Here is a 27,277-nt window from a genome sequence, read left to right as displayed (position 1 = left end):
TTCTCTTGTACCTAGATCCATAGGTTGCAACCTCTGATATCTTTGATTTTCCTCTGTGTTTCTCTTTGCCTTCTGTGAAAGTCCCTCTTGATTGTGCTGAGGCCCTGTGCTCAGCGAAGACACTGAATAAATTACAAAAAAGCCACCGTTGCTCGTTGTCTGAATCTTCTTGGTTTCTGCTATAAGGTGGTGGTGGTGGTACGAGAAAAGCAGCGGGGAGGGTGCACCAGCCAGCGTGGGATAGAGCAGAATCCAGGTGAGGAACCTCTGATTCTTTTTCCTCACCCTCCAGGGACTCCACACTATCCAAGCCACACTGCCTCGCATTCCCCTCAGCCCTTTTGTGTGTTTGTGGATGCGTGTGTGTGTGAGAAAGCAGACACGTGGTGGAAACCAGCAGGGCCTTGTTTCCTCTGGTTGCTGCTCAACCAGAAGCAAAATATTCCACAGTTCTAACTGGATACTGTGAAGTCCAAAAGCGGTCAGCAATGTGAATCATGTCCATTGAAACACTGCAAGCGGTGTACTTATAACGACAGTAGGCCTTGTAGATTTGTAATATATTTTGTTTTGTTTCTTTTTTTGTAGTGCTCTTCACAAGTGAGAAAAAAGATTTTTTTTTTTTTATTATTTTTCTGTCTGTTTTTTTTTAAATTTTTTTGTGGTTTTTTTTTTTGTCGTTTGCTTTTTGTAGTAAAGAAGGGTTGTATTTAGAGGCCAGTAGCTAGAGATCCAACCAGTGGAGCTCATGAAGCACTACCTGGCCTTAAGGCCACCATCCAAGGGAGGTTGGGAAAATTATTATTCACCCAGCCTCCAGAAATGTAATGTACCAGCAGGCAAAAAACAGTTCTTCATGTAGTACAAAAAACAACAAAACAAAATGAACCCAAAAAAAGGAGGAAAATAAAGGTAAAAATGAAACAAAAATAATTTCTTAAATTCTAGTGCCATAGCTTTTTTTGTTGTTTCTATTTTTGTTGTTCGTAACAAAGAGAGAGAGAGAGATTCTACTTATCCGTCTGACACATGCATCCTCATGTGGTCGTTGAAATGCTCGATTTGGTCAAACTTAGCTGGACAGACAGAGCAGACGTACGTGGTCCCCTCCGTGCAGGCCACCACGCCAGCAGGGACAGCCCTCGCGCCAGTGCCGGTGGCTCCGGGCGTGCCGTTGGTGGCACTGTGCAGAGCCACATGCCTCTCCAGCAGGGTCTTGTGGGAGAACTTCTTCTTGCAGATGTAGCACTCATAGGACTTCTCCCCGCGGTGGAGACGCATGTGCACATTAAGGGAGCTCTTCTGGGTGAAGCGCTTGTTGCAGATACTGCACTGGTAGGCCCTCACGCCAGTGTGTGTCACCATGTGTTTGATTAGGTAATCCTTTAAAGAGAAGGAGCGCCAACAGATGCTGCATTGGTGTGGTTTCTCACCTGCCCATTACCAATGAGAGAGAGAGAGAGAGACAGAGAGGAACAGACAAAAAAAAAAGAAAAATCATAAAATTAAACCAGTTCGGTAGAACTCTTTGCAATAAACTAATGTAAGTCTCGTGGGGGCCTTTGGAGAGGCGCTCTGGCTAACAAGAAATAAGTCTGTTAATCAATGTGTTTTGACACACAACATTTTTTTGCAACCAGAGGTTTCAAAATGCTTTACAAAGGGGGTTGGAGGTATTCCCTATGCACATACAGTAAAAAGGAGCTCAGGTGATTTCTTCAAGGTCACACAGGAGGCACTGACAAAGACAGGACTAGAGTTAAAAGGTCCTGGCATCCATACCCAGTTTCAATGGCACAGCCTCTCCTGTCTGTGCTCCCGTCTAGCCCCTCATGCTCATTTCTAGACAGGAAAGTCTCAGACATGCTACTTCACCTTTTGGTGCCTCCATTTCCTTACCAGCATGCAATAAAAACAGGGACAAAGCCAGTGATTAGCAGACAGCTGGTACCTGTGCCAGCTGACCTGTGCCAGACTCATTTTGGTCAAATTGCTTTAAATTTCTCAGGAGAGGAGTGATAGAGATTGTCAGAAGAATCCAACACTTTATAAGAGGTTTACATTTGTTGCTCCCTTTTCTGGTCAAATGTCATAGCTGAAGCATGTACAAAGAGCAGAACAGGGAACCTCAGGACACAGAATTGCTTAGGCCAGCCAGCACCATGCAAAGGGCAACCTAACAGATGAACTTCCATTCTAAGACACAAGAAACTTGAATAATTTGACTGCCCAGTTAAGTAAAATGCCTTATGAGGGAAACTAGAGATATAAAATACTTATGTAATCTTCCACACTGCCTTGTGTGCCCAGGACTGTTGTAAAACTTATTATGGAAACTCATATAATTGAACTCTGATCATGTTCAGACAAACCAGTGACTACAAGGATGAACTGGGAAAAATACTTAGCTGAGCACATATGACTGGTTTGTTCAGACTATTAAATCCTCTTCATGCTCAGAGTTCTGGAAGATAAGGCATGGTCTCACATTTCATGGTATCAAGCAATGTTTTCATGATATGCTGCTGCACTGGTAATGTAGACAACAACCAACACCCTGACTGCCCCATCCAAACCCATTTTTTAATTTGCTTTCTGAATCACTTGTGGTATATTTCAGGTGTGGAATTCATCATTCCCAAAGCTTTTAGGGATAGAGATGGTACCATAGCTCTGTAAGAATCAAAATGATCCTGTGTTTCACTGACTGAGAAAATTATTTTCCTGTGGTTATTCTGCAATTTCCCTTCTTTTTTTCTCTCCACAGACATCCTGCTTCCTTCTTTTTACAGTCTGTTTGGCACTGTTTTAAATCCTGAAGAGTCACTCTTCAGGGACCATGACATGCCGGTGGTAATATATAACTCACTCATTATATAGTGAGATTACCATATGCTACTTATATTCAATTCTAAGAGGAGATAATTAAAATGGATTAGATGTGAAAGGCCTACTTTTTTTTCTCCCCAAGTCTCTGTTTCCTTTTATTTCATGGTTTGCATGTATGATGGTGACATCCATGAATGAAATCCACTTGCTGCTCTTCCTTGCACTCATGAGGAGTTTGTCCTTACTTGGTGAAAGACACTTGCTCAAAACACAAAGTCCTTACTTCCCTGATGGCTTTGCCACACACAGTGCTGTGTTGTGTGTAGACAGGCCAATATACTTGACATGTGATGTGGAAAATGATAGCATGTCAGTTAGAATAACGTTTGATTAACTTACAAGAGACAGACTGTATTTACAGAGCTCATTTTTGCTTAGGGCAATATATATCCCAGAGTTTGTAATAAATTGGTCTCCTCCACTCTAGACCCTGTTAAGATTATGCTATAAAAACACCTTAATTTTTGCCTGCATAGTTTCTAAGATACACTGCGTTGTGGCTTTTTAATCTTAGCTTCAAAGCCTTCCTGGGATTTCTCCTCCCCAAAGAATCACAAAACTTTAGTTTTTCTTTTTTGTATGCAAATTTTTGTGCTTCTTAAGCGAGCACTGTAGATTCTTTATTCCCATGATTCTTCATCTTCAAGTCAGAGAAAACTTTGCTCAGTGAATTAAATGTGCATGTAATTCCTTTTGCTTCTGTATTTTGTATTTGGCTGGTATTAGACAGCAACATGGGATGACTAGAATCATAGAACCATAGCATATCCTGAGTTGGATGGGAGAAGCAGCAATATCAGTACCCTGGTCATGGTCCCCTTTTCCAGCCCCTGTGTTTCTGGAGATGTAGGCTCTGCAGCTCTTTGAACCCTAACCATAATGGATGTTTGGTGCTGACACTGAGGTCATGGAATCATAGAATCCTGAGTTGGAAGGGACTCACAAGGATCATCAAAGACCATCTCCTGGTCCTGCACAGCAGCACCCCAAGAATCACACCATGTGCCTGAGAGCGTTGTCCAAGAGCTTCTCCAACTCTGTCAGGTTTGGTGCTGTGACCGCTTCCCTGGGGAACCTGTTCCAGCGCCCAACAACCCCAACCAAAGGGTGAAGAACCTTTTCTGAATACCTAACCTAAATCTACCCTGAGACAGGTTCATGCCATTCCCTCATGTCCTATCACTGGACAACAGAGAAGAGATCAGTTCCTGCCCCTGCACTTCCCCCTGTGAGGAAGCTGTAGGTCACAACGAGGTCTCCCCTAAATCTGCTAGACTGAACAAGGCAAGTAACCTCAGCCACTCCTCATACAACTTCCCCTCATCCAGTCACATTGAGTAGCCCAGATTAGAAAGGTGTGGAGGCAGCAACGTTGGTGCCCTGACATGATCCCCCTGGCACATCTTTTGCATCCTTTAATCCAGTATTTATCACAGTGTGATATGTAGGAAAAGGCAATAGTGCCTTATAAAGTGCAGACACTGCATGCATCCTAGCACTGTATTTCCATTACATTGTGGGATATATTTAAGTGAGTCTACAGGGAACATGGAAAAATATGAATCACTTGTATGTTTGCACCCATGTGAAAGAAGAAAAAGAGGTCTGTTTCTGTCACATGGAAAGCTACATCAGACTGTAGTTTTTGGAAACATAAAAACATACAGAGATATAGAGGCCTTTAAGTTACTGAATTCTGGTTTATGATTACACTCTTCCATGACTTCTCTTGTGAGCGCTCCAAACAAAAAGATTAATGCAAACATTTGCATCTCCCAAACCTCTCCATTTTTCTGTGGATCTTTTCCAGAGCCACTTTGCCTGGCTTCTTTTAACAGGGCTAAGGAAAGTCACCCTGACAGTGGGAACAGCTGTCTCCCCTCTATTTTTGTAATGATCCTGTCCATCACTAGACAAGGTAGCAGACAGACTTTCTCTGAGGCTGCACACATAAAGATTATTTTCAGGAGGGGTTTCTGAAGCCTAGCTCTCTGTTGGTTAAGGCGAAATTAGTCTCCCAGACATTCGAGGAGCCACTTAGCTCCTAAATGGATTTTGAAATGATTTATCTACCCAAATTTTTCCTTGCCACCACAGTTCATTATTTTGGGCATTCTCAGACCCACATCAATAAAATATTAATTCATGACTGGAGATGCCTATCAATTTCCTCAGTTGGTATTACCTGTAGAAGCTAAGAATGTTTTAGAACAGGTCTTCCAGCACTATTCTTTATCTGACTCCAAATACCAAGTGCAGTGGTGGGGGAAATAAATACCAAGCTGGGGGTGGGGGAAATAAAGTATCTAATCTCAGTGAAGCTATTTGTAAAAAAGCCTTTCTAGCTTTTAGAACAAGGATGCAAGCAGATATATTTGACTGTGTTCTGAAGGGGATATTCTTCTGAATAACGACACTATCTGTGTAGTATTTTAGCTACTCATCCACAACAGAAAGATGGAGAATATAAACAGACATAAAGGTAATCTTGGGATTCAGGACTCTTGATCCTTGCAATTATACATTTTGTACCAGTCCTGAGAAGTTGATCTTTTTGTATGTGTACACATACATGTCTGCCTTAGATGTCTAGAGGAGTTTTTCATTTAAGTGATAAATACAGGTAAATTGAAGTTAAAAGTTTATATATGCACATGGAATTGAAATCTATTGCGTGCAACTGAGAGGCATGACCTACATTCCTCCCATACTTAGGGCAATTTTTCCAGGTTCTCCTCCATGTATCACAAACCCAGCATTTATTTTAGATCTGATGTTAACAAAGCCACTGCTTGGTGAAAGAAATATTTACTCTTTCTCTAAACTAGAATTTCTCTCCAACAGCAGAAAGAGCCAAGGGCTAAAGCAAGCAAAACTTAGTCCTGAACCCATGATAATTCCTCCATGTAGAATGCATTTATATCCTGGCTTTGAAGCCTCATAACTTGGTAACGCTAGAAAAGGCCATTTTGGCTCAGTGGCAAATATGGTTACCTATGTTATCTCAATAGACCATACATAATGTACTAAAGCAGCTGCAGTTTTAAACAGAAAGGTGCTGATGTTGTGTTCCATTGTGTTCCACACGTATTCTTTAAATATTTTCTCATTGAACTTTATGTTTCTGTACTCACAGCTAGTGATACCTCTGACTTACCAAGAGACAAGGGATTACAGCAGTCAGCTTCAGTGAAGTACACAAAGACTTTCTGACAAAACTTCAGATTTACTTTCTTACAGTAGTATGTGAGATCTAGAAAATATGTGACAGTGACAGTGTGTGTGTGTGTAGCATCTGGGCCTGGACCTACTGCTGCAGCTCCACCAGTAATTAATTTGCCCTAACCTCACCACCACTTGAGCTTAACACCCCATAGCTGTAAAACCTACAGGGGGATGCCTTTTCTTAGTAGATACAGTTTTTCTTACGACCTATTAGTTTCCACTCTTCCACTGAATGTTGCCTGGTCAGCTTCCAGGGTACAATGAATGCTCACCATTTCCTTGGATGGATGCAAGACACATTTTACTCCAACTAAAATGAGCTTGTTTCTGCACCGTGTGTAGTTAGGCCCCTGTTTGGGATCCGTATGTTTCTGCAGGGGCTCAACTTCAGCACAGTGAGCCCAGGAAGTGTTCCGTGACACCAGCTCCCTGGATAAGCCCTCCCTCCTGTTTGTGCTGGGAGCTGGCAGGTTGGCAAACAGAATCTAAGTCCATGGTTGTAAAGGACCTTCTCTGGCTCCATATGCAAGCCAGAAGGAAGTACTCTTACCTGTGTGTACAAACATGTGCTTGACGTAGTTCTGTTTGGCGGTGAAAGTCTTGTTACAGAGAGTGCACTCGTAAGGCTTTTTTTCGCCTTGCCCACCCGCTGTGCTGTGGCCTGCAGATGGGGCCAAGGGCTGTGGGGCTGGCAGCTGGGCAGTAAAGGTTGACAGGCCGGGCTGGGACACTGTCACAAACTGTGTCTGTTGGCCAGCTAAAGGCTGGGGCAGGCTGAAGAGAAAAGGCTTAGGGCCACTGCCAGCAGACTGCGTGGTGAAAAGGGCAGGCAGGTAGGTGTTGCCAGCTGTGCCAATGACCTGAGTGTTGCTGGTCAGAGTCAGTGGCATCCTCAGATTGCTGGTGAGGGTTTCTGTCTGGCGTAAGTAGATCTGTGTGGTTGGCAATGGTTGGGCAACAGATGTGTTGACAGAAGGCTGCAAAGCCCCCTTTTCGGTGCTGTTATTGACTGTGAGCACTTTGCTGTCCATTTCAACGTCATTGCTTCTCTCTGGTGAGGAAGAGTTGGCATCTACATGTTGCTGCTGCTGCTGCGGCTGAGTGCCATCAGCAGGGACATCATTTTGATCTGCTTGAGAGGGTTCTTGCTGCCCATCCCGGCCCAGACCAGCCATAAACTGCTGCTCCATGGAATCAGGCTCAGTGCCAATGGAGGAACTGACACCCGAGTCAAAACTTTCCCCTTTGGGCTCACTCTCAGTGCCTTCTGCTTGGTCAGTGTCCTCAGTGCATTCCTCAGACTCATTGCGCTCAAGAATCTGCACCCTCTGTTGGCCGTAGTAGTCATAGTCGTCCTCCATCTCCTGTTTAATATGGATGTTGCCCATCAGGGTTTGAATTCGGACAGGGCGGGGTTGCTTCCGGCAGTGTGTGGTCTCTGGAGTGGTGGAGAGGTACCGCTCCATCTGCTGCGACCGTTCATGAATCCGGGTAATCCAGCTGGGGTCTTCTATGTGATGGTCCCTGGGGAGTCCCAGGGCTGTCTCATGGTGGCTGACCACAGCTCCACTGTAAAAGGAGCGCTCCCCACTGCCATTTTGCATGGAACAGGCATAGAGGGCTGAATAGATCCTGTCCACACTGTGCTGTGAATGGCTCTGCAGGTAGCCAGACTCTGTGTCAGTGCTCTGCCCCGAGGTGCCTGATTCAGGTGTTCCCCTGGGTGTCTCTTGGCCAGAATCCTGAATCACCGGGTAGACCTCTCCCACATTTTGTGAGACAATCCTTGTGCACTCATCAATCACAGTCTTGATCTGCAGGATGCTGGCGGCTGTGAGGATTTGGAGGGCCTCTGACTGTGAGACCCGCAGCACCCCGCTGTACATGAAGTCAATGAGCTTTTGCACAGACTGGACTGACACCACTGAGGGGATCTCGATGTCACTGTAGCCCAGCAGCAGCTTGTCCTGGAAGAAGGGGCTGCCAGCCGCCAGCACGCAGCGGTGGGCGCGCAGCATGCTCCCGTGGATGCGGACCGTCACGTCACAGAAGTGGCCACGGTTGCGCTGCTCGTTGAGGGTCTCGAGCACAGAATTGCTGAAGTTGTGAAGGTTGATGCTATGAATGCGCTCTGTCATCCCCTTGCAACTGATGTTACCTGGAGCAGAGCAGGTGACAAAAACAAACAAAAAGAACAGAATGAGTCTTGTCCTCTGCAGGGCCACCACGAGAGCACTGGCAAAGGTGACTGCCCACTGTGTAAACAAAACCGATTGCACTGCAAAAATCTCACACAGAGACATCGGTAAGAACACATCATTTTTGTAAGGCTACAACTAAACTTCATTACTCATTTCCAGAAGATCAAGTCCTGAATTTTTGAACAAAACCAAATGCAGACAGGTGTAGCTGGGCCTAAATTCCAATCACACTCCTGGGCCTTGGACTCCCTATCAGTTTGTCTAGCTTTAAAAAGCTTAGAGCCAGTCAATTGCAAACACTGAGCACATGGATTAAAGCTGGATTTTAAGATTTGGATTGGACCTATGCCAGAAGAGATCAGAATCTTACTTTAATGACCCTAAGCTGTTAATGCAAAGAGTATATATGAAAATATGATTTCAATCTAGATTGCCTGTGTTTCACAGTACAGTTACTTGTATCAAAAAAACTGGCAGTCACTTTGTAAAATCCAAATCTGGTTCAAGATTTAGGCTGTAAATGTTCCTAAAATCCCACGCACAGTTTTGTCTGGGGTTGTGGTTTAGAACATTTACTACTCAATAGTGACAAACAGTCCTCTGAAAAAACCCAAAGCAAAAAGTTAACATGAGCTGTCCCCTTCATTTTTAGCATATCCCAAGTTCTGACTTGCACCAGAATGCCATCATATAAAAACAAATGTTCTCCTGCTGTTATTTACTTTACAGAAACTGGAAAATTACAGACATTTACTCCAAGGAAGATTTTGTCTTAGTTTGGCTGAATAATCTAAATTGAGAACAGTTTAGAAAAGCATCTAACCAATTTGGATACAGAACCAATATAATCTTCAAAATTAACTTTTACAAGTGACTGAAAAGAAACTTCTTAATCTCTCAATCCACTGTTCCCTATCTTCATCTTGCTTGCTTTGGTTTTTATGCTTTCCCATTTCCTTTCCTGCTCTTCAGCAAGTTTTCATCTATTTAGGTTGTGACAGGCAGAAACTGTGGTTTCACCTTTTAATTATGAAGAATCAGCTGTGCCCCTTGATTGGTAAACAAATAAAACACTATTAATATTTTTTTTTCTTTTAGCATTTGTAGTACATACATCACCTCGGTTTCTAGAAACTTAGACAAAGCAATGCTAAATGACCACTAGTATTACAGGCATTTTGTCTTGAATATTCCCACCAAAGATAAAACCACTCTTGCCACAATAACTTGTTAATGAGTGAGCATCCAAAAGTAAAAGTTGGTAAGTGTGAGTAAATTAAACTAGCTTATCGTCACTGTCTAACGAATATACAGAGCAAATAAATAGCACTGAAAGCAGTTGAAAGGCATACCCAGGCCTCTTAGCCCAACAATGTCTCTCTGCTTTGCCCTAAGGAGTGCTTTACATCTCATCCACAGGCAGTAGAACACTACTCACTGCAATTTGCAGGCAAATGTGGCATCCTCCCTGCTCTGCCTTTTTCTTCCCATTTATTCACTACCAACGTCTCGAGCACCCTCTGTTCTGGTGGTTCAAAGAGAAACCGCCTTGGACACTGGTGGTTATTCTAATTCTCTGAAGTAGCTGATGATTAAAGGGAAGCACAAAGGTCAGGAACTGGAAATCACAATGGGCCCAAGCTGTCTGAAGAAGTCTCATGTTAACAGATGTAAACCAACCTGTACCAGAAAGTTATTAATTTCCATGTGTGATTAGCACACTGAAGGGATGCTCACGTAGCAGAAACAAGGAGGAAATCACTAACACCATCATGGAGAGTGTGAAATAAATCTGTCTTGTTCATAAGTTTAGCCAGGAAACCTTCTTTCTCTGATGGGACTTACCACAGGACTAGAAAAACATCTTAGAAACTGGGAGACTTTCCTTCAAGGGCATTGCAACTATTATTACACAAAATATTGTACAGAAGAGATGTATTTCCTCCTCCTTCCTGATAGACTAATTCTCCAGGGGCCTCCAGGCCCTTCCAGATGCTTCCCTGCCCAACGTGTCCGATCATACAAGAATCCAAAATGGATTTACACAGAAAGTCAGAATCCTTGGCAAAAGCTTTGTATTGGTGTGGCAACAGAAGGAGGGAAAGTTATTGATAAATAGGTGACACCTCTTTTCAAGACTTATTATAGCAAGTGACTGTACAGCTACCCATTTATGTCCATCTATCTTTGAGTAGTGTCAGTGACTACCTGGTTTGCTCCTAGGGCTCATGCTCACAGAAACATGTCTTTATTTTCAGCTTTGTCAAATGAGGTATTTGATAATAAGAAGTAATATGCAGCAGTCTAACCCAATGACCCAAAATCCTACCTTGAACATGCACAGTGTGGAATATTCTACACATACCAGAGATGCTACAGACAGGTCTCTTGATTTGAGAAAAGAAACCTACTTTGTTACTATGCAACTTGGCAGATAAAATTACTTTTGTGAGCAGAACTCTGAAAAATGCATCCTTAGGACAACTCCTTTCCAGAAAGGTGTGATACGCATCATGAGACTGGATGACTTCCTGGTAAAGTGAATTCTGCCACTAACCCACAAATCACATATAGAAAGGAGGAAGGGCAAGGTTCATCTCTAAGTTTCAACAGCCCTTCTCAAGTCCTGGCTGTGGGAATCAAGAGTTGTGTATATGTCAAGCCACAGTGTATTTGGTCCTGAGCTAACTTGATGAAACAGGCAGTTGAGGTTGATCCTGGCTACAGAAAAGAGGTTTGTGTGCATTTCTAAGAGTGATGTGAATAGCTCTACTATAGGAACTGATCTTGGATGCACCTTGTGGTGTAGGAGCTGGTCTGAAAGCCAACTGAGTCACTTCATCAATGGCATTATTTTTTGTTGCTATTAGAGTTTGCTCTTAAAAAGATCCTCTCATTGTTGGAACATCTACCACTTCTTCCACTGAGAAGCAACTGAAATTTACTCCTTTAGAATAAAAGAAGAAGGATGGTTGGAAGAGACACATAATAAATGGTTAAAAAAAGCTAATACAGATTTTGAGGATGATTTTTCTAGGCCACTTTCCTTGACATTCAACACTGTAAACCATATCTATCCAAAGTCCAGGCAACCAAATAATCTGCATAAGTGTCAGAAACACTACTACACAAGCCACATCGGTATAAAGAGCAGTCTTAACAAATTCCAGAGATTGGTCTGTAGCAAAACCTGCTGTCCAATGCAGATCCTTTCCCTCTCTGCAGGAAACCGGGTCCAGATCCAAGTTTCGTGGTTGACTCCTACTTTATGCTGTTCTAAGCTGAAAGTCCAAAGGTGACGTTCCCCACAAAACACGAACTGGCCAATGCAGGTTTGAGTCTAAGTAAATGCCACATTCTGACAAAGACTCCTAGAGCCTTGGACAAGCCAGAAAGTGTGTCAGCTCCTCACAAGGCCCAGCTGCACACACGCACACTCATCTACTCGTCACTGCACAGAATGCCCAGCTCAGGAAAAAGACTCCTGTCTCAGGCTCTTCTCAGGCCTGCCACTCTTTTAAACTCGAGACAGTGGGAAACTTTCTGTGAAATTCAAGTGGTCTTTGTTAAGTACCCCCCTTTTTTTTGTCCAGTAAACATGATGTAGAGATCCCAATGGACTTATTCTGAGAAACTCCTGTAAAATGGTTTTGTCCCCTTTCTGTGAAGCAAGTTCTGATTGGAGGGGTATTCACAAACCATATAGGAAAGAATGGATGTGAAAATGCAAAGGCCATTCTTACCCAGATGGGCAATGAATAGGCATTTGCCAGTTTAAAAAAAAAAAAAAAAGGCAGAAAAAAAAGAAAGGAAAAAAGCCTAGACAACTGCACAGATTATGCACATTTGAAATCCTCCTGGGATACAATTTGAAGCTGGCATGGCATAAAGGTGAAACATATTACTGTGCAACTTTGAAAAAAGCTTCATTTGCTCGTATGCAAATGCACCGATTAAACTGTCAGGCTATTCACAGAAACATGCATGGAATTCATCCTCAACTAGTAAGAAGGAGCACAACTTGGATGGGAAAGGAAAAAACTTTTGTTGTGTAATACATGACTGAATGCTTAGATTAGTGTTTCCCTGAATCTCACCCACCCCTCCTGCTGACTTTTATGCTATGGGCATTCAAAAGAAAGTAGGTTTTACCATGACAATAACAATGACAAGCTCTCCAAGTACAGTACCAAAGGAGAAGGCAATGACAGAAGGAAACAGCAGGCAGTGGACTCCTGGAAGATGCTATAGAAAACGTGGAAGTGCAGCAGTGAGGTACATCAAGAATGGCTTGAGGCAGTTTTCTATTTGCCGGAGTTACCGTACTTAGACCTACATAGAGCTAGGAAGTTATGGCTTTAAATGGTGATTTTTTTGTTTGTCAAAACGATAAAAAATGACCAGAAAACATGTGATGTAGTAGAAGCAAAAATATGTACAGAATGCTGAACACTGCAGGCCATTCACAAATGGCTACGTTGTACATTTGAAAATGCATTTAGTAAGGTTTTTTCCTGTACAGCCACTAGATGTCCCTTTCTGCAAAGGCAATTCCTGAAAGTCTTAATGCTCATAACTGAAGGATATCAGAGAATTTGATTTTCTCTAGTGTCTTTTAAAATCACAGTATCTCAAAGCTCATTGCACAGTAATGACTACCATTTCTAGAAACACAGTGGTGATGAATCCACCACAGCTACTGTAACTCAGCAGTAGCTCAGTACAGCCTTCACCTGAAGCAAAACTGCCTAAGATGCTGGAATCCAAGCTTTTTTGGAAACTCACTGTGTGCTCTTCCACAGGAATGACTAGCAGAGTGAAACCCAAAGACTGTGTGCTTTCATACTTATGGGGAATAGAAAATAATTGTCTTATATTCTTGACAACTGGTGGGCTTGCTGAGACAGACATAGATTTAGTTTTTGCCTCAATCTTCTGCAGCAAAATTTAGAAAATTGTCTGGCAAAACATCTTACTGATGTCTCACTAAGACAAGATCACCTAGAACTAGCTTGGTGTTTTTGCCTAGTTTGTCTTTCTGAGAACCTTCTCAAGCCTTGCATTGAGAAGAATGCACACTTTGAGAGGTGGTGGAAAAGCTGGAGATGTATCTTGCTGGAGACAGCACATGGTCTCTGTGTTTTTATTATCAAAATGACAAGTGCTTCCCTAGTTGGGAGAACACCCTGGGCTCAGATGAAGATGTAGAGTTAGGCTTAGTAGGTGGTCTTCCTGCTTCTGGAGCTGTTTCTCTGCGCAACAGTAATCCAGCCACTAGCTCCTGGGAGCACAACAAACCTAATAACCGGCTGCTGCTGGAGACAAGCAGTATCATCTAGTCCTTACTCTCTTCCTCTACCATGTGTGGTTTTGGAAATCTCTAATCCTTGGTCTCCACATCAACTGTTGGATGACCACAGCCTCCTGTTTGTATCAAAAGGATGCATTAGGTTCTTCAGACAGTCATCTAGTCTACTACTTTTCCTCATGTGGGAATAATTTATCTACACTATCTCTTCACAAATTTGTCTACCATGTCTGCAAAAACAGCATCGTGGATTTCACCTCCCTCCCCAGACAGACTGTCTACTGTCTTTCTAGCAAGAGAGATTTCTTAGTATTTAACTTTGAAACTGATTACTCAACCCCTTCCCCTAACAGACAGAGAGAACTATTGACCATTTTCCTCTTTATAGCACTCTCTCATATACTGGAAGGTGCCTCACTTTTCTTCTACTTTTCTTCTTTAGACCTGTCTTTTCTAGAAAATACAAACTCAGGTCTCCAAATCATCCTCATTGGTTATAGGTATTCTCCTCATTCTTATCTTCTTCTATCTTCTCTCCAGCTTGTCCTTTCACTTAAAATGCAGCTCTAAAGTGGGTAAAGTACTCTAACTGAGGGAGGTGCATGAAGGAGTTGCCTATATATCATTGTCTATGATACTTGTTAAAGACCTTACAGAACAAATAACCCCAACCAAACAAAGCCCTGTTACCAAAACAGATTTTCCTTAAGAAAGATATATGTGAGTAAAGAATCCTTATGTTGGAATAAAAATCTCAACTCTTTCATAAACACAACAGTTCCGTGGAAATACAGCATTTCCATCACAATATGTGAAAGCTACTCCAGCCCCACAATTTCCATACGAAGTCCTCATTTCCATACATTCGTGTCTTGTATTCCAAACTTTGCACTGCAACAAGCATGGGTGCTTTCTTCAGCTTCAATGACCTGACTTATGCCAATTGATAAAGCTTTATTTTCTGTTGTTATCATGTTAGTTACTATAAAACTGGATTAACAGAGCAAAAATTCCTATATAGTGTTTTCATACACAACATTAGTACTGCATCAGCTTCCAACTCTCTGGGACCAATTTAGTGGAGTAACACTTCTTTCACTCAAGGAAGTGACCAGGATTCAAATCCTGAAAACCTGGCAATGTCTGACTTCTCAGCACATCTTAGAGATGCGAGAGAGACCAATTCAGCCACGCCTGCTCAGACTGATTCTTCTGAATATTTGGCCTCATTCTAAACAGAGGCCTGCAAGAGGAAAAGCTTATATGAAGTTTCAGGAATATAGAAGAACATTTGTATCCTCAGCAGGAGATCTGACCAGGAGTAGCCCTTGCTTTCTGTTGCTTTAAAGGTTTGCTGGAGTTTTCACCCAATCATCTGCTTGAACATCTTGAAAATCAGTATCTCCTTCTATAATATCTATCCAAAACAAACACCAGATGACACTACACAAATTGCCCTAACCCTACCAGATTGTTGTTAGAATCAAAATATGTAGCAGTCTACATTTAACAGGAAGTACTGTATTTTTACCAGCACAACATCTATTAATGTGTCAGTAATACACTCTATGGAAGAAAGAATCACTGTGTTCTGAAAGCTGTCAAACTTCTCTAAATTTTGTAGCTAATAACTACATTCGTTTGAAAGACAGAAACGCATGCACACACGAACACAACCTTATTCTCCAAGGAGAAAACACACCAAGGAGATGGCAAATAAGAGTGAGTTTGTTTAAACTTTTTTTCAGGAGCCTTTTTCTGCAGACTAGAGAATGCTCGGCAAATTTCCTATGGATGATTTGTTCAGTTAATTGCCCTGTCCTTTTTAGCATGTACTGAATGATGAGATATCCATTTTACATAAAACTGTAAGTTTAGAAGACTAAACCATAGGTGTTCTGTACAGAAAATGGCTTCTATACCCAGAGGACATAAATCTCCAGTGTCAAGCACAAAAGCCTCTATTTCAGCTTCCAGGCCTGGGGGCAGGCAGGGAGTCACCTTCCTATGCTTTGCCTGACAGATGTCAGGTGGTGTCCGTCCACACTAATCCTGTCTGCTCTACAGTCCACAGGTGGCAATGTCTGTGCCTCAGTTTTCTCCACACCTTGAACAAGGACAGCATCATGCACCCGGTCCTGCAGGGCTACCTGCCTCCAGGAATTTTAGTGGATTGTTTTGCACCCTTGGATAAAGAGTACTACAGAAATATCAAGAATTAACTCCACAGGCGTCTTCAAATTTTATTCTCCAGGCTTACAAAAACCTAGTTTTCTTTTCAAACTACTCTAGTGGCTAATTTTTCTATTCCTTTTAGGGTCAGCATCCTGCTTCCAATTTACTTACAATTGTAAAACACTAGGTAAAAACTGGCTCCAATTCATAGCAGTGTAGTGACCAAAGGCTCCAGTGTTAACAGCACGTTCAGCTATTTTTAAGTTAGAGAAGTACTACATTTTGAGCCAGGATATTTACTTTTCTCACTCTCAATCCAATTTGTATACTTGCTATTTTAGAAATTCCAAAGACACTTCAAAGAGGATACAGGCAAAAGCCATTTTTTATTCCCAGGCACACATTTGGGGTCCAGTCAAATATACCTCCACATTCAACACATACACTCTGATTATCTCAGTTCCTCTCTCAGACCTTGTCTGCAGACCATCTACAACCATGCCATTGTATCTCCATAGCACAGATGTGGACTGCATTGATGGAGGATACCTCTCCTGCGGGTACCCTCAACACCTCCAAGCAACATGTATGACATTACAGAAGAAGCCTCAGAGCTGTCATAGTTGCATTAACAGGGATTTCAACAGGCTGTGGCCATAGCACGACAAGGATGTTAATTCCCGTGCTCCAGTCAGTTGTAATCTATTTATGTTAGTGAAATATAAGTTTGCCAAAGAGCATTATAATGCACTTTTTAAAAATGTAAAGGGAGAAAACTGCACAACTGCCCTCTAAAAACAGGAAACAGAGAGAAAATGTGGTGCCACATGATGGCACCATTTCCTAGGAGAAGAAACAACGCTGTGCTCATCTCTTCTGTAAGAGATGTTCAGTAGGGAACATTTTCATGTTCTACACGAAATCCATTTCTACCACACTCTCTTGTTCCCAGAGAGCTCATGCATGATCCTGCCAAACCCCAGCATGGTCCCACTGTTTTAACTGGCTATAAGTTTAAGGCAGTTCATCTTTTTAAAAATCTAGGTGCCATCTATTTCTCCTTTTCCTTCCCAGTGCCAGGCGCTGTTACTCAGAGTGCATGTTTCACTGGTGGACCCACAGCACGAGAGTCACTGAGCAGGGAAAGAGGGACATGGGCCAGCAATGCTGGTGTGAGCACTCCCTACTCAAAAAAAGATTAGGGGGGATGCTTCTTGGAACAAAAAAAAATTCTTTGGAAAATGTAGGCAAACAAGGTGATTTGTTTTGCTATTCTATGGCCCTGATTAAAAGACTACTCTAGTCCTTAAGAATACCTCCACCTGCTTTAAAGGCTTTTGTTTAAATCCTAATAGTGTATTTCAGACTGAATCCCCATAAGGGAAGTGGATAAGGATTACTTTTGGTTGTCTTGCTGTGGGGGGACTGTATAAACTTATATCCTCTCTCAGAAACCTTGTTTAGGGAGGAGAAGGGGCTGGGGTTGGAGGTGGGAGCTGTGTCTGGAGAAGGAATGGATTAGAAGGTAATAGGTGCAAATATATTAAAACATGTCTCTGAAAGAGACAATTGCTATTCCATGAACTCCTTCATGTTCACCCTGTATTGTTAGGTTTTCCTTCAGGCAGAAAGACAAGGAGGAAAAGCTTATCAACCTGAGTGTGGTTAAATACAGTAAGCCTGAAAGCTTGTGGGCTTTGGTTAAAAGGAAAATAGAGATTAAAACCTCTTAAGGTAATTACCTGTTTAGGAGGTTTCCATTCAAGCTAGAATTCTCTACAGGGAGTGTTTGCAGCAGTCTGTTAGGAAAAGGGTGCAGTCAGTTATGGTTGAGTTCTGTGGGAGAGCACTGCTTATTTCCTCCACGATTCCAGAGAAAAGCCTTTCAGTCTAGGTTTTGTTCTGGTCACAGAACTATGGTTGATGGGAGAAACAAGGGATGGATGAAAAATTGTAAATGCCAGTCCTCAGGGCTGAGAAAAGATTCTTTTATCTCTTCCAGTGCCTCTGTCTCAGCCCTGAGTAGAGGAAAGCTACCACATGAAAATGCTAGATTTTATTTGGTTATTTTTTCCATTTGTCTTTTTTATCTACTAGTGAAAGGATAATTGTTAACTAGTACAACTGGGTGCTTTGGTGAATATTTCAACTTAGAAATGTCGTGAGACACATATTCATACTATTTTGGACTGTGGCTTCTTTATTTTGAGCTTATGGGACGAGTGTTCAGGCCTGCTTATAATTCAGATTTAAATATCAGTGGGAAGCAGCACATGCTCATGTCTACAATACCGAAGGCCACAGGAAATGTTACTGTCCTCAGTGAGACCTCTGCGATCTCTGGGAACAGACTTATTTCCAAAATCACCTACTTAGTTTTCATAGGAATAGTAATGTATGGCTGAATGCTTTAAATTAATAAACCAAGGCAATAAGCAAGAACACAGCGTTCCTGGGTGGCTTGATATCATCAGATGGAACTCTAGCATTAAATGTATATTGTCAGTTCCAGTGCTTCCCCCCACTCCCTGGGGAAAAGGCCCTGGAATTACACGCATACACAAGCATTCAGACACCAACAGGTGATATTAATGCAGTGCATGAGAGTTATTTCTCAGGTCTGCCTTCAGGCACATTCTACCCTCTACTCAACCAAAAACACTAGAGATAGCATCTGGGAGTTTTACTTTTGAATACAGGGAATATGCTCAGTTTTGAAATGTAGCATAGGATCAAAGCACAAGGTATTCTTGTTAAAATTGACATGGTTGCCCACACAGGCATGAAACTACGAGAAGTCCCTTTCTCTGTTTTTATTTCCTGTATCATACCCCTTTTCACACAAAAATTGCTACTTTGTGTTTTTTTCTCTATCTCTGTAACATCAACAAATTACACGTTATCACTCCTATCATCTAGTTATAAAGAGCCTTTCAAGATTTTTAATAGATGCACAATATTGCTACACTTACATTTTCACTGGTTAAGAACGCAAAAATAGCTGTTGTGAGATTACTCTTAATTTATACTACTTCCCTCTCGTGGGCTTTCAAGAAGAAGCGTTTCACCACATGTCACAGATTGATACAGAGTATATACACTGCACATCCCAGCCGGGCAGAGATCCTTTCAGTGTTTAACACAACAAAGCTGGGATGAGTAGGGGTTCTAGGATTTGTTTGTCTCTTTTTCATAGGTGCAGTTAATTCCTCAAGGAGCTATTTGTGCTGACAGATTCTTGAATTCTCTTTGTACTCTCTTTCCTGAGTGGTAGATACATAAGACTGGATCTCATGTTATTTTAGCCTTGTGAATGACTCCATGCACAATGAAAACAGCCACAGAAAACATAAAGGAAGAGATGGCACAACGGCATCTCCTCTAGAAATGACAGCACCTGGTATCCTTGGGAATTCAAATGCACAGTGCCAGCCAGAACACACCGCTGTGGTCTCCATGCACTGTGATGCCAGGCAAACACCCTGATGCAAATGAAGTTTAGTGACATTCTGATGGCTTACAGCTGACTTTCACCCATGGAGCAGATCAAACACCATGTTTCTTGTGAACATGATTTTCCCCCACAACACCTCCTAGCACACTTTATAAACATTAGTAGGTGGTATTAAACAATTCCTTCGTTTTATGTTTCAGGTTCTCCCCCACTACCATGTTAAGGCTTCAGTTCAAAAAAAGGTTCAAATGAAAGAGCTCCCTCTGTTCAGTTGTGAACAATGCAAGAATTGTTTTGGTTTTCTCTTATTTGAATACTGGTTTGGCCATACCTTGTTCTAAAGTTACTGAGGGGGATCACAGCACAAAGATTACACGGCTATTCTACCACAGGTAAGCAAAAGAGAAGAAAGCAACTATGAAAGCTTATGGGAGACGAGCAAAAAGCTCCAGTGCTGAACAGATCACAGTGGTGAAAAGGAGCAGGAGGTGACCAAGCATATTTTTACACCTGTAACTTTGGAGTTGTGTAGCTGCAACAAACCAGGCCCCTACTACACCAGTCAATGCTTCTCAATGTGTGGAAGGTGTCTCCCTACAGCACACAAGGGACTAACCAAGAAAGATGCAAGCACTGAGCTACGCAGCATTTTAACAACCCACAGTAGGACAAAAGGAGATGTAGATGCAGCTGCTTCAGTTTCCTTCAAGCAAGAGTCACCTGTCAAAAGCTGAAGTGTTCCTCTGAAGACCGTATTAGGGAAATGGCACATTTGGTTTAGTCTTCTCACCCAATTAAAACAGAGGAGATGACAGCAGTAGCATGTATGGTTAAGACATGAAATAACAATGATTGGCATGCCATGTTTGACATCCTTCAAGCAGATCACAAAGTGACAGTTTTGGTATGTGCAACTTTGAGAAGAACAACTATTGAAAGGAAAAAAAGAAGAGGAAGTTAGTCAGAAAGAGTCTGAAAGGAAAAGATAAGGAAGTAAAATCCGTAAGAACGGCAGGGAGGTGGCCTTAATAATACTTTTAATAGAGTCCATATGCATATCCAAGGACAACAACAGAAAAATGAGGAAGCAGAAAATGCTACAATGGTTAAATAACAAGGTATAAGAGTTCATTAAAGCTGAAAATTTATTCTTCCAAACATGGAAATCATGCCCAAGTGACATTAATAGAACTGAGCATAAACTGTAGCAGACTAGATGTAAAACAAAGATTAGGTAGGGCGAAGAGGAAATTTAAAGAAAAACTCACTAAAAGCATAAAGACAAATACTGTAACAAAACATTATTTAAACATATCAGACAGAGAAAGTTAACAGAACAATGATTGGTATCTATGAAGTGCTGTAGACTATGTGGATTGATAGATTAGGCAGGCAAGTAGTAGTGTCAGTGTGTTAACTAGACTACTATCTATGAAAGCAGTAAAGGTAATCACAGAGGTTACAGAAACTCTACAGTGGAATTGACATTATTGCTTCATTTTCAAGATGGAGTATGATGGAAGAAGGTAAGCTAGCTCAAGGGAAGAAGAGGAAAGCACTGCTCTGGAGATTTATAAAAATACCTCAAACCAAACCAAACACAAACCCCACATACAAAAACCAAACAAAATCCCAAATATTGAAAAAAAGTACTGGAACATCTTGATACACTGAACAGTGATAGATATTGGTACATATTCCTCAGTCCCTCATTTCATGAGTGAAGCGATTGAAATATATATAAAAGAAGGATTTACTGAAGACTGTCAACATAAAGAATGGTAATTAAAATCTTGGAGGGGCTGACTCTGAAGACATGAACAAGTAAACTCAGAAACAGACTGCAGACATCTTACTGGGCAGTTACAATGTGTCTCAGTGGCTGCAGCATGACTTACAATACCAACTCAGTCACCTCAAGAATGGAAGCTATGGGAACTGTGAGGAGCAATAAGCCTTATCCTTTTCCCTGGTATTTAGAAAGGATAGACACACTGCACAAATATGCTGAAAATGTCCCCTGAAATCATGAGAGTTAGGAACTTGCATGGCAGTTTTAAACCAAAGCTGAGACTATGCATGTTATCACTGACAGTTCTCTAAATGGAGACCAGTAAGGAAAGCACTGAACACCACAACCTAACATCAAGACAGTATTACAGGGCATCAAGTAATAGAACCAACATTTAGGATAATTAGACAAATTTTCAAAGGCATCTATGTGTTACAAATATAAGTGATTTATGCATCAGTGAAAGTTGGGCTCCAAAGTGACACAGTTGCTTCTGAAAACATACTCACTGACTTCGTAACTGAAGTACCATATGCTATTAGCCATTTCTCAAGAGAGGAAAAGCCCGAGAGACCAACCGGACAAAACTCACTTAGCGCACTGATTCGAATACAGAGACCAGTTCCTACCAGTAGTACAACATTTTACACTGCCAGTTCTTCAGTGTATTGTGATGGCTTTTTCAAGAGGCAGGGTGAGCTCAGCTTATAATTTTACATACCTGTGCTTGTACTTGCTTTTGTCTCTACACAATTCAAGCAACATACATCTGCTTCTATGAAAACACAAGTTCTTCCTGACTGATATTTCTTTGATAATTTTACAAACAGAAATACAAGTGCATGGGACATAGAAATCACTTACAACTACTAAAAAGAGAAGCAGATATTAAACAAAATTTCAAATGTTCTGCAAGATGAAAGTATAATTAAGTGTTGTGACATCAGTATTTGAGAACTATGGATATACTTGCTTTCAGTTTAGCCTTCTACAGAAAAGGCCTGCATCATTATTATTATATCATCTAAAATAGATATCTAAACATACATCACTTCTTAGGTCACCAAAAACAACCTAAAAATATTCAGCATTAGCTAAGACATGCCATACATAGATCAGCAAAAATACAGCTGAAATGACTATTGACATACTGCCTGACTCTCTAAACAAGGACGCTGGCAGAATCAGGGTCCCCTTGTCTTCACTGAGAGTGAAGACCATTTGAAAGCTCCAGAGCAGCTCCTAGGGAATCACAGCCACATATTTCCAGGGGGAGGAGGAAGACCATAAGGGCATGTAACCATTCTCTTCCTGACACAGAATCTCAAAGAGAAACACAGGAAACCTAAAAGGTAAAGATGAGGCCAAACCACCTTCAGACCTATCCAGCCTCTATACTAGCCCCAGGCATATCGAACTGGCAGATTCATGGGAAGGGAATGGTGGGTCCCTCTAGCTGCTCAAGAAAATGAAAACCCAGAGTTTACATATTCACTCTCAATGCTCTGTGGAGTTCAGGAATCTCGTGAGGTTCCCACTCTGTCTTTCCTTGTCATGCTGGAAGGCTATAAAGCTACCAAAATCACAACTTAGAAGGAAAAAAACAAATACTCTGCTTTGAAGTTCCCATCCTGTGAAAGCTGAAAAATGCTGGAATTGGATCAAGTCAGCCATGGTACTTGAGCATGTAGAGGCAAAGAGTTCAGATGTGGTCTATCATTGACAGTGCTTTTAAAGTGCATTCTATTTAATGCAAAAAACCTCCCTGATCCCTTGCTAAAATGTAACTTTAGAAAGTCCTCCGCTATTTCATCAACTTGCCAATAATTGCTTAACAGATTTAAAAAAAAAATACACACGCCTTACTTTCCTTCAGTACTCATTCCTTACCAGAATCTCAGGTCTCTGCAAGAATTCTGTGTTCTCTAAAATCATAAAAACTGCTTCAGAAGTTTTTCCAGTGATTGTCCAACCTGCCTCTCAGTCCCATGGAAACTTTTTGCAAAGATGTTGCTTTTGTCTTGTCTGGAACAAATTCCTTCCCAGATGGACCATCCAATGTCTAAGAATAACTCTTTTAACTATCAATAGAGACAAAGAGATTCAGTTGCACTGTTCCCGTGGGATTCCTTTGAGTTTGGACACATCTGTTAAGATGCATACATCAGAGTTTGAATGAAGTTTTTGTCTGATTGTATCTTTGAGAACTCGTGAAAGTTTCTGCCAAAATGATCTTATCTCTTGGCACTTGAAAAACATATATAGTTATAGCTGCATTCTGAAAGGCTCCTGAAATAAGTGGCCTATACAGACCAAACCAGTTTAAATACAGCCAAGTCCTGATGACCTCCTTCATCTCAGCAAAATCTTTAGAAACTTTACCTGAGGCTGTTCAGCTTTTGAACTACAACCTCATGCACTTTATGCATTCTCCATCCATAAGCAAGGAAATTTGTGAAAACGTGCAAATAGCACAAATCTCATATGCTTCCCTTTGCTTTCTTATAAACTTTCCAGAACCTGTGTTTGTCCTTGCACGAGCACTTTTCTTCTGGGTAAGCACATAGATCTGTTTGTGACAGCTGAGTAGCTAGAGGTATAACCCAGCTGGAGTTCTATCAGCTCACTCTATCACTTAATTCCAAATTAATTCCAAGGGGTGGTTTTTATCTGCCAAGCCCTCCATGAAAACAGTTACCTCAGGAAGCACCTCTTCCCTCTTCCTCTAACTTGTTTCTCCAATTGTATTGCACAAGTCAGCATTTCCCAAGACTTAAAGAGATGGGACTGGACACAATGCATCCTGTGTTCTGGACCTAGCTTCAAGGACTCATCTCTGCTGGAAATAGAGTGTTCAAATCCAGAAATCTAGGACCCAGTCCTACAAGTGTGACAAATAATGCAATGTCATTTGGAATAAGTGGCACCAGAAACAGCATGTAGAACATACTATGCTACAGAATGAAACCCTAAACTATGTTGTGCATCACATATGACTCTACACAGGGTTTTTTTCTGCTAAGTATCCATATCAGTAAGACTGGCATTCAGACTATTGCTTTAGGCTTCCTTCACCTCTGCCTTTTACAGCTGAGGAGCAGATGGCTATCACTAAGTTTTTATTTCCTATGCTTGGAAAAAAAAATTGATCTGAATCATTCCAAAAGCACCCTGATATTTTAAAGTAGATTGGCTTCTGAACATTTCTCATAATAATAAATATGTGGTGGTGTTTTCTGACAAGCACTAGTGACTGCGCATGCAAAATGGTCAGTGAAGATTTCAAACTGATCTGAATAGGTGGCCCATAAAACCCAAGTATTTTTTTTCCCAGATACATGAATGAGGCCTTATGAAACCATCTGTACATCTGTGCATTTTTCCAAGAATTAATATACCCTACCATGCTGACTCTTTCTGGGTGTTTCTGAATTTTTTAGTGAAAATTCCTCCAAAATTTCCTGTCTAACTCCAGCTTTTAAGTATTTTTGTATTATTTTCCATCCACTAGAAAAACTCCCCAGCAGAATGAAGAATGCCCTTTGAAAATGAAGTATCTGCCCATCTGTGGGGGTACAGGCAGTAGCATGGTCTGGGCAAAGGAGGAGAAGCAATGTTGTGCTGTCTAAAGGTAGGGGAAAGGACAGGAAGTCTTGCTGATCTAAAGAAGAAAAGCATCACCATGGGTCCAAAAGTTGAGAGGAAGAAAGATGTGGCAATGTAGCTCTGAGAGGACGGGAAGAGAAGGACAAAGAAAGGGATTCTAGAGTGAGGGGAAAGAATTGATCCAAAAGGCAGGGCACATCAGAGGTATGGAAAAAGCATTTGTAACGACAGGAAAGCCCATTTTGAAATGTTGGGAGCCACAAAAATTAATCTCTTGTGCCCATGAACATATTCCAGCACTACGAATTGAGGCAATATTAAAAAAGAATACCACAATACATGGTAGAAAGCTATAGCAAATATGCAGTAAATATTCATCATGCCTCATTTTAGTTCATGTGAGTTCTTGCTATTTTGCAAGAGCATGCCAAACATTAAATATATGCATACCACCCCCAACAAATACAGCCTGATAAAGGTCATAACCCATCATAAATAATTGTGAGCTTTTCTATTGGTTTCAAAGTTCATAGAATCAGCTAACAGATCAATACCACAAGACATCTTACCATTTCTTGAATTTTTGCAGGACTCTAGCTATATTTTGGGAACTAAATTTCAACAATTCACAAGATAGGACAATATTAATGCTGAAATTGCTATTAAACCCTTTTTCTGAAAACAATCCCCCATACTTTCAGTGTGAAAGGAGCATCTAACCTGGGCTGGCAGTTTGTTCTTATTTATAGAGTAATAGAATTGTTTAGGTTGGAGAAGGCCTGTGAGATCATCTGGAAGGTGATCTGGGGACATAAAAAACTTAGGGGTCTAAAAGACTGTCCACAGAACAGGTAGAGCATGAAGAGCTGCATACTCCACCTTCCCCCGCTGCCCTCTGCCAATATTCCTCACCCTGAACTTGGCCACCTCAGAAAGCAAAAGCAGGAGCTCATTCTCCAAGTTCCCTACAATCCTTGCTGGCCTCTGTCCTAAGGTTGCTTTCATGGGTTTCCATTTGTACTGTCAAAAAAATCAGTGTGAGGTTTGAAATCCCATTTACTAATGAACTCTTTCATCTTTGTGAATGGGATAAAGGGATTCTTTGTTTGAAAATAAGGATTATTTTTTTCTTGTTGTTCTGCTCATTTTTTGCATTTTTTCACAAGCTTTTTGTTTTCAGAAAATATTACAAGACAAAAGTGCACTCCAGTTTTAACAAAGAGCCTGACATGTCCAATTTGAAGAGAATTCTTGTATATACTAAATTGCATGCTGCCTGCTGTTCAACTGTTTCACATCTCTTTCTTCTCCCCAAATCACCAGGTGAGATTTAGGAAAGTCTCCCCAATGTTTACCAGCTCTATTAAAATCAAGATCTCTGGCAGAAGCTCATAATGAATAAAGTCAGAAGCCAACAGGAATGAATTGCAGCTAAAGTGATTTTGATAGTGATGATCCCTATAACCCGACTGCTTCCAAGCTTGGCCCTGAGGCAGGATTTTTAAATTAAAAAAAGAAAAGTATACACATACTTTTTAATCTGATTTTTTATTGTCATGCCCTGATTTTTTTTTTTTTAGGCTTTTGCAAAGTCTGGTTGGCTTCTGAGCTGTTGAAACCTGGTGTCATCATCTTCCTCCTTTTTCCCAGTCTTGTAAGTTTTACAACATCCTAAACCACCACAGAAGAGGTAAACTATATATGCTAAAACTAGTGAGAGATTAGATTCACATTACCCTGCACATTCTTGCCCAAGAGACTTTTGGGCAGGGACCTCTGTGAAATGACAATGTTTTGAAGGGCTGGTGAGGTAAGATGACTTTCCAAAATCCAGTTTTAATAATTTCCTCCCTTATTTTTGTATTTTTTGGCAAAATGGGGAAGAACATTTTCTAAAGGCCAGTTAACCCATGCTGAGTAATCTGAAAGTGAATGCCTTCACAACAAGGGCCTTAAAGCTGGTACAACCACACAGGTCCACAAAGATTTTCCAGACTCTCACAGAGTGATCCTCTCCACAACACACTCCCCTGTCTTCGTGGCAACACTTGACAGTCTTGGGCTTCAGAGCCAGGCATTTGTTTTCAGCACAGGCTGAAACTCCCCTGGTTGGGTAATGAGAAGCATGTGACTACATGGAGAGGAGCAACAGTTCTAGTTGGACAGGGACATGCTTGAGGGGTCTCCCCTTTTTAATTTGTAATAAGCAGCAACTTGACCTAACAGCACGCTCTCAGCTTTCTCTGGCTGATTACATCATCACAACCTTAACACAAAAATGTTCTGCATCAGGTGTAATTCCCAAAGAAGGGAAAAGGTAAGCCCTGAGGACCTACTGCTTATGACATTATGGAAAGAGCATCCGACTGGAAAACGTGGTCCACAGTAAGGGAGGTGTTTTCAAGAACCCCAGCAAGGCCCAGCAGCATGTTGGTGTACTCACAATCAGATGACCCTGTGTGTGCGTGCAGGTTTGTTGGTGAATGTGGAGAGTGGATGAGGGCCGGGCTCAGAGAAGGAACAGCTTCAAGGTTCAGGCAGGGAAGGCCCGGCTTGGCGCTGCATGCACCCGTCTGAGTAATCTCATTCTCCTCAGACGCCTTCTGGTTTTCAGCTGTCTTGGGTTT

At 41.5% G+C, this 27,277-nt stretch overlaps 1 protein-coding gene across 1 annotated transcript; it reads right to left on the bottom strand.

Moving 5' to 3' along the window:
* Positions 1-118: 118 nt before the first annotated feature.
* ZBTB20 (zinc finger and BTB domain containing 20) lies at positions 119-27,277 on the bottom strand. The gene is made up of 3 exons (XM_048294064.1): positions 27,094-27,277; positions 6,665-8,272; positions 119-1,433 (listed from the first exon to the last, which is right to left on the bottom strand). The coding sequence occupies exons 2-3, from the start codon at positions 8,250-8,252 to the stop codon at positions 1,015-1,017; spliced, it is 2,007 nt and encodes a 668-aa protein (XP_048150021.1). The 5' UTR covers positions 8,253-8,272; positions 27,094-27,277; the 3' UTR covers positions 119-1,014.

This window comes from Corvus hawaiiensis, chromosome 2 (assembly GCF_020740725.1).
Source record: "Corvus hawaiiensis isolate bCorHaw1 chromosome 2, bCorHaw1.pri.cur, whole genome shotgun sequence".
Taxonomy (NCBI): Eukaryota; Metazoa; Chordata; class Aves; order Passeriformes; family Corvidae; genus Corvus; species Corvus hawaiiensis.
Note: the sequence above shows the minus strand (reverse complement) of the source record. Positions and strands in the feature narration are given on the sequence as shown.

Excerpts from the sequence above, each read along its gene's own strand:
- ZBTB20 (XM_048294064.1), bottom strand. The coding sequence starts at position 8,252 with ATGACAGAGCGCATTCATAGCATCAACCTTCACAACTTCAGCAATTCT. Across the intron at positions 1,434-6,664 it reads GCACATGTTTGTACACACAG|GTGAGAAACCACACCAATGC; the intron begins GTAAGAGTACTT and ends GGTAATGGGCAG.